Genomic DNA, 7,403 nt, shown 5'->3' with positions numbered 1-7,403 from the left:
GCATTCCAACAAAGTCTTGATAAGGCAAGCCCTCGCCAGTTCAGACAATTGGATTTTTTGTCACAGTTTTCAACCGATATTCTTCACATAAAAGGTATGGACAATATAACAGCAGACACGTTGTCACGAATTTCTTCGATATGCGGGATATCAAACATTAATTATGACGAATTGGCGGCGGAACAAGAGCATGATGAAGATTTAAAACATTTTTTGGCAAATAAAGAAAAAACTTCACTAGTTTTGAAAGCAATTATAATCAATCCAGAACAAAAATCTATATTTTGCGATACATCAACATCTAATGTTCGCCCATTCGTTCCCAAAACCATGCGTCAAGATATTTTTAATACGTTTCATAAGCTTTCACATAGTGGATTCAAATCAACCTACAATACGATACGGAAACGAGTTGTCTGGCCCAAAATGAGTAAGGATATTAAAAAATAGATAAAGCTATGCATTTCGTGTCAACGATCTAAAATTACACGACATACTCATAGCGAGCTGGGTACATATCCTCTACCGACTGACAGATTTAGTCACATCAATATCGACTTGGTCGGGCCACTTCCACCATCTAAAGGGAACACTTATATTTTAACCTGCATCGACCGATTTACACGATGGGCAGAAGCAATTCCACTCGAAGATAGTAAGGCTGCAACAGTAGCAGAAGCTCTTTACCATGGATGGATATCGAGTCGCAACTATTTAGAGAATTAACAAATATTATTGGAACTCAACGAATACACTCATCTCCATACCACCCATCGGCAAATGGAATAATTGAAAGGTGGCATCGATGCTTAAAAACAGCTTTAATGTGTCACAATAATCCAAATTGGTATGATATTTTACCTACAGTTCTCCTGGGACTTCGAAAAAGCTTCATAGAAATCGCACGTCCTTACGACTACCAGGCGACTTATTACAAGAATGTTCAGAAAACCCTCCAACAAATGAATTTGTGCAAACATTGAAAAGTCAGATGAACTCGCTAAAACCTGTGCCCCCAAAACACATAACGAATCGGTCAGTGTTCGTATCTCAAGACATGAAAGATTGCGAATATGTATTTGTTCGACAGGATGGTATAAGAAAAAGCCTACAGCCACCTTATGGCGGACCCTTTCGCGTTTTAAACAAATCTGACAAATTATTTACACTAAATATAAACGGACGAGAGAAAGTTATATCAATTGATAGACTCAAGCCTGCCTATTTTTTCAATCCAGATTTAGCGGAAGAAACAAGATCAATCAACGTTTTCAAACCAGAAACCAGTCAACGTCAAAAAAGAAATCGGATAACCAATATTCAAAGACGAGTAATGTTTCGTTAGAGATGTTATAAACACCATCTCTGGGGAGAGTATATGTGGCACATATTTAATCAACTTACATTTTTCATTGTTTGTCAAAATAAAAAAATATAATTTTCAGTTTGAATAAGGAAACCATATTGAATAGTTCAACACCTGTATCAAAACACATGCTTTGGACCATGGTGTAAGAAAGAAGGTGATACAATAATAGCAACCTATGTCTTCATTTGCTGTCAAAACATATTTTTAATCAAAAATAAATAACAAATATTTCGCTTCTATAAAAAAATATCTGTGTACAACATCTTTGTTTAAGCTTCGCAAATAATATTTTAACGTTTTCTTCTAACTTTTGCGGATATTTCGCGCAAAAAAAATTTGACAGCAAATGAAGACTACAACCTAACGTCAACTATTGGATCACCTTGTTAAATTCGCCTTGCTTTGGACTGTCTCCTATTCTACCCCAAAGGGTTAGTTAAAATGCAGTGCCAGAGGGTCAGTTAAAATGCAGTGCCAAAGGGCCAGTTAAAATGCAGTGCAATGGAGTGCCTCTTTCAGTAGTCACGCTCTTGTAAAAATCATGAGTGAAAATGCATAATTTAATGCACTTCCAAATCACTTGTACATTTAACTGTCTCTTTTGAGGCAAACTTTTTGCTGGGTCACTACTATTTTTATACGCTTATTCTTAATGCTAACTAGGATTTATACACTTTAAAATGAGAAAAAATTTGCCTCATAGAAATAATGGTTCAACGAAATCAGTTTTAAACAAAATTGAGACGATGTAGCCCTGACTCTCGATAGGATTAACCGATTTAGTTCAAAATATGGTCCCTGTAACATTTTATGTTCAATCTTAGATCTAGTACGAAGATGGAACATATCTGTCTAGAGCTTCGGAAACTCGCCATGAGTTTTGTCTCTCTGCCATTGTAACTTAAAGGAGAGAGTGAGAAAACTCACGGAGAGTTAATATTCATGATCGGGCTGATAATCACCCGGATGAAACAGATCTCACTTTGGATTATATCCATGTGTCTAACAAGCAACAGTTCAATAAATAACCAATTTACCCTAGTTAATAAAATCGGAATTAGAAATATCAAAAGTACTCCAATACAATCTAATCTTTTTGGAAAATATATGATTTTATTTATTAGATAACATACATAGGAAGGGTTAAAAAATCCATACAAAAATTCTTATCTTAGCCAATACAAACGACAAAGAAATCAACAGTAATATACAAAACAAAAACAGATTCTAATGTGATCATATATCAAAACATATTACGCCCAACAGCTGTTACTTTTATTTACAAAATTTCCAGTTCCATCCTTAGTCACGTTGAGCCATACACTTTTCAATTTCTTCCACTGTTCGTGGAACAATAGCAAAGTTTTCATTACCGGTTTTGGTGATTAGGACATCATCCTCGATACGAACACCACCAAATGTACGGAAACGTTCATAAACATCTTTGACAATGAATTTGTTTAGATTTGGATCCGCTAGGGCTTTGTCCATAAGAATATCAATGAAATAACAACCCGGCTCGACAGTAACATACATGCCTGCTTCCAGGTTGCGTGCAAAACGCAATTTACTAAGCCATGGTTCAGATGGACGTTCGGGTTTTCCGGGCAAATAACCACCGACATCATGAACATCCAAACCAATAAGATGACCCAAACCATGGGGTTGGAAGATACCAGCCAAACCAGCAGCTAACATTTCGTCGACATCTCCCTGCAACATGCCACCTTCCTTAAGGCGTTGTAACATAACACGACAAGCCAAGCGATGCATATCAACCCACGACACACCTTCACGGGCTTCCTTCAAAACAGCATTGCGTGCATCCAAAACGGCATTGTAAATGAATTTTTGATCTTCAGTAAATTTACCATTTGCTGGGAAGGAACAGGTGATATCAGCAGCATAACCACAATAATTGGCTCCCATATCAAAAAGACACATATCGCCATCCTTGAAAATGAAATGAAATATCAATTGATAAATTGAAAAAAAAAAAATATCACATGGTTCAGCACTTGCCTTGACAGCCTTATCATTTGGGGCAGCTGCATGACCATAATGTAAAATTGCTGAATTAGTACCGCTACCACAAATACAGGTATACGAGGTGTGGCGGCAACCTCCCACTGCATAAGAGTGATGTAGGAAAACAGCTTCACCTTCAAACTCACTGCGTCCAGGGCGCATAAACTGCATTACCTTAATGTGAGCATCCGATGAGACCTTGGCAACATAGCGCAGAACTTCAATTTCTTCTGGAGTCTTAATGACACGGCACTCAGCCACAATTGGATGCAATAAATCACAATTGACAACGTATTTCTCAATACCATCAAAACTAGCAGGCTTCGAGCGTAAACCACTATCCGTATTCAAACCACTGAGAGTTAAAATCAATTTCGGTAAAGCCTTTTCAAAGAAGACTGGAAGTTCATCAACATAAAGTACTTTATTCACTTCGTACATTAATTTAAATTCTTCCAAGGTGAAGAGGCGACCCATCCAAGTGGCATATTCTTCGGGTAAACGTGGTACAAACAGCACCGATTCGCCGGAATCAACATTGATCACACCAAAGCAATCAGGTTCTTTAACACCGAACAGATATTGGAAGTAGGATTCCTGACGGAATAGATAGTTGACATCGGTGTCATTGAAACTAACATCTTTGCCACCTTCCAACAGAACGAAGGATCCCTTTTCCACAGCAGTATTAGCTTTCAATGCGGTGCACAATTTTTGGCGATTTTTACGAAACAATGTCATTGGCACTGCATGGGTTTGTGGGCTCATTTGGAAAGTCGCCATGATTTTCTGACAAAAAACAAACAAAGAAATTAATTAGGAAGGAATGTTTTATTAAGATAACGTTATATCCAATTATCCCCCCGATCCTTATCTCATAGACCACAAAAACAAAATTGCCTACTTTTAAAACCACAGATAATCGCCAGTCCTACTACATTTCTATTTGTGTCAATTAATCGAATTAATCGCTGTTTTGCTTTGTTGGAACGAACAAACATAAATTGTTCTTCAATTAGAGATAAAATAGTAATCCACTCTCATGTGTCCCGTGCATTCAACTGTAGTTTATCACTTTAGCTAATATCTTCATTGTTTTGGGTCAACATCATATGAAGAAGTTATCAGTGGCGAAAGTAGTGACCACTTGTCAACTTGAAACATGATTAGCAGTTGAACGACTTGCCGTATATCGTTTTAAATTAAATTTCTAATTATTTATTCCGTACTTACTGCGGAGATGTAACAACAACGAAGGCCGCCTCAACAATAACAAATAATTTTCTAAAATCTCCAGTTTGTTTTTATATAGGAATATGAGGAATATGTGTGTGTCTTTTTTTTTTTTGTTTTTGCAAATATCAGCGGTAGTGTTGCCAATATTAAGCTGTAAACACATCCAACGTTTGTCGTTTCTGGCATAGACCATGATACAATAAGAAGGTAGCATTTGGTCTGTTCCTTTACTTTTGAAAATGGTAAAACCGGCAAAACTAGTGAACTGCTCTCATATGAGCCCTGTTCCTTTACGTTCAAGAATCTTCAAGTTTTACAACTTTTTACTCGAAAAGCGTTCCTTTACTTCAGACACAATACAATTCATATGGGAGCAGTTTTCAACTTTTACTACTTTTGCCGGTTTTACCACTTTCAGAAGTAAAGGAACAGACCAATGAATTGTTTGGTGTCAGAAGTAAAGGAACGCTTTTCGAGTAAAAATTGGTAAAACTTGAAGATTCTTGCACGTAAAGGAACAGAGCTATTATCAGCCCAGCTGATGGTAACATAATTGGTCTGTTCCTTTACTTTTGAAAGTGGTAAAACCGGCAAAAGTAGCAAAAGTTGTAATCTGGTTCCATATGAATTGTATCGTGTCTGAAGTAAAGGAACGCTTTTCGAGTAAAAAGTTGTAAAATTTGAATATTCTTGCACGTAAAGGAACAGAGCTAATGTTTCAATTGCATTGAATTTATGTCAAATTTTGACATCTTATGTTCCCAAAAAGGCAGTTGATACTACCTTCTTATTGTATCATGGCATAGACTAATGAAAAGAATGAAAAGATAGACGACGGAATGCTCTCACCGAGTATGTTCGAATTGAGTATGCTGAAAATGCAACTCAAAATAAAATGCCAGAAAATACAAGTTAATAAATATTTTGTTCTGGCAAAAGGCAGAACTATATCCTCAGACAAAAATATCCATAAAAATATTGTCATTTTCCGCAAAAATCGTCTTCGATTTTTTTTGAGTTTTCGTGTTTGAGTAGCTTGACGGCGCAAAATTGAGTATTCCTTCGTCATGGTCATGGTACAATTAAAAAGGTAGAAACAATGGCGAATTGCTACAACCATGGTACAATAAGAAAAGTAGATGCATCGGCGAATTGCTACAACAAAGCAACTTTTTTTGTAATGTAAACTGTCAAAATTTTCGCCAAATGGTCTCTTGTTGTCTCTTTTTAACGCTTGTGTTTGTCTATAAAGTGTAGACATGCTATCTCTTACTAACCGAATCATATGGTTTTTTGTTTTGATTTTTCATGGCGAATTCATAGTTTTTTGACGTTTTAGATTCGATCAGCTGGGCTGAGGCATCTACCTTTCTAATTGTACCATGGCTACAACAAAGCAACTTTTTTTGTAATGTAAACTGTCAAAATTTTCGCCAAATGGTCTCTTGTTGTCTCTTTTTAACGCTTGTGTTTGTCTATAAAGTGTAGACATGCTATCTCTTTCTTACCGAATAATATGGTTTTTTGTTTTGATTTTTCATGGCGAATTCATAGTTTTTTTACGTTTTAGATTCGATCAGCTGGGCTGAGGCAACTACCTTTCTTATTGTACCATGGAATCATATGGTTTTTTGTTTTGATTTTTAATGGCGAATTCCTAGTTTTCTGACGTTTTAGATTCGATCAGCTGGGCTGAGGCATCTACATTTCTAATTGTACCATGGACAACTCAAATGAAATGAAAACATAAGGAACTATATGAAGGCAAGATGATTGTAGTTCCCATCGTTCTATCGTGTGAATAGTTAATTTGAACAAGTTTGGTTTGCAATTGTTTTTATTGTTTTTGTTGCTATATCCTATCCAAAAGATTTGTAAACAATTCAAGTTTGAAACATTTAAAAAAAATTAGAATTAGCAACATGTCGAATAAAACTACAGGTTCCAATGATTGTCTGGATGGTGGAAATGCCAAAGTTAATGGCAGTAACTATTTGAAACTTCAACAATCGCAAATAATACGCAATAACATCCATGCTATATCCCAGCTCTTAAACACTGGTCTGAATGCTGAAAGTCTGGACACTTGTATAAAACTAATTGAGGCGGGAGTACATCCACAGGCGTTGGCAGAAGTTATAACACAAATCCGTAGGGAAGTTGCTGCTTTACGTAGTAGTGAAGAACATTGAATGTTCCTCAAGATACTTTCTTGTGCCGCCTTTTAGTAGCTACTCATCATATTGTTCTTAGTTGTAACCAATAAAAATTGTGAATTTAAAATTTGTTAGCTTATTATATTTATGTACTTTTCGAATAAAAAATTATATTATAAATTGTATTCCAAGTTGGAAATACTCTCCGATTTTTTTTTTTTAATTTTTCCAGAGGTAGATATTGTTGCGCTGATCATGGGAATGAATAATTTTCTTGGGGGACGGATCCGGTTACCTGGTTATTGGATCCGAAAGTCCGGGTACAAAACCCGGGTTAGACCCGGCTCTACTAAACTGATTGCAGCAAAATGGATATCATTGGACCATGGTTAAATAAGAAAGGTTAGCTAAAGCTTCCTGTGAATTTATTTTTTTTCTTTCGACTGTTCTTAAAACGTCAAAACAATATACACAATCTTTGAATGCTTGAATAATATGCCAAACAATTTTAAAAGCAATCGAATTCAATGGTTTTTAGAACATTTGCATGGAAGAAATTTGTCAGCTTTTTATTGAAACAAACATGTTATCACATCCACAACTCGATTATGTGG

General features: G+C 36.0%; 2 protein-coding genes across 3 annotated transcripts; one reads left to right on the top strand and one right to left on the bottom strand.

The window, feature by feature from the left end:
• Positions 1–2,462: 2,462 nt before the first annotated feature.
• Positions 2,463–4,834, bottom strand: Dip-C (dipeptidase C). Of its 2 annotated transcripts, none has more exons than XM_073979630.1 (3): positions 4,631–4,834; positions 3,392–4,186; positions 2,463–3,322 (listed from the first exon to the last, which is right to left on the bottom strand). In XM_073979630.1, exons 2-3 carry the CDS (start codon positions 4,178–4,180, stop codon positions 2,672–2,674), a joined length of 1,440 nt encoding a protein of 479 aa, XP_073835731.1. In that variant the 5' UTR covers positions 4,181–4,186; positions 4,631–4,834; the 3' UTR covers positions 2,463–2,671. The 2 variants fall into 2 exon arrangements, with proteins under 2 accessions (XP_073835731.1, XP_073835732.1); XM_073979631.1 differs by lacking the exon at positions 4,631–4,834 and adding an exon at positions 4,302–4,628.
• Positions 4,835–6,429: 1,595 nt separating this feature from the next.
• LOC141398774 (mitotic-spindle organizing protein 1-like) lies at positions 6,430–6,974 on the top strand. Its single transcript, XM_073976427.1, has one exon. The coding sequence runs from the start codon at positions 6,556–6,558 to the stop codon at positions 6,823–6,825; it is 270 nt and encodes an 89-aa protein (XP_073832528.1). The 5' UTR covers positions 6,430–6,555; the 3' UTR covers positions 6,826–6,974.
• Positions 6,975–7,403: the final 429 nt, after the last annotated feature.

This window comes from Musca autumnalis, unplaced genomic scaffold (assembly GCF_047663935.1).
Source record: "Musca autumnalis isolate F117 unplaced genomic scaffold, ASM4766393v1 scaffold_3, whole genome shotgun sequence".
Lineage (NCBI taxonomy): Eukaryota > Metazoa > Arthropoda > Insecta > Diptera > Muscidae > Musca > Musca autumnalis.
The sequence above is the reverse complement of the archived record's forward strand: the minus strand, read 5'-3'. Positions and strand labels throughout refer to the sequence as shown.

Bases quoted from the DNA above. Each gene is read 5' to 3' on its own strand.
- Dip-C (XM_073979630.1), bottom strand. From the start codon at position 4,180: ATGGCGACTTTCCAAATGAGCCCACAAACCCATGCAGTGCCAATGACA. The intron at 3,323-3,391 runs GCAAGTGCTGAA...TTCATTTTCAAG, and splicing joins CAAATGATAAGGCTGTCAAG to GATGGCGATATGTGTCTTTT.
- LOC141398774 (XM_073976427.1), top strand. From the start codon at position 6,556: ATGTCGAATAAAACTACAGGTTCCAATGATTGTCTGGATGGTGGAAAT.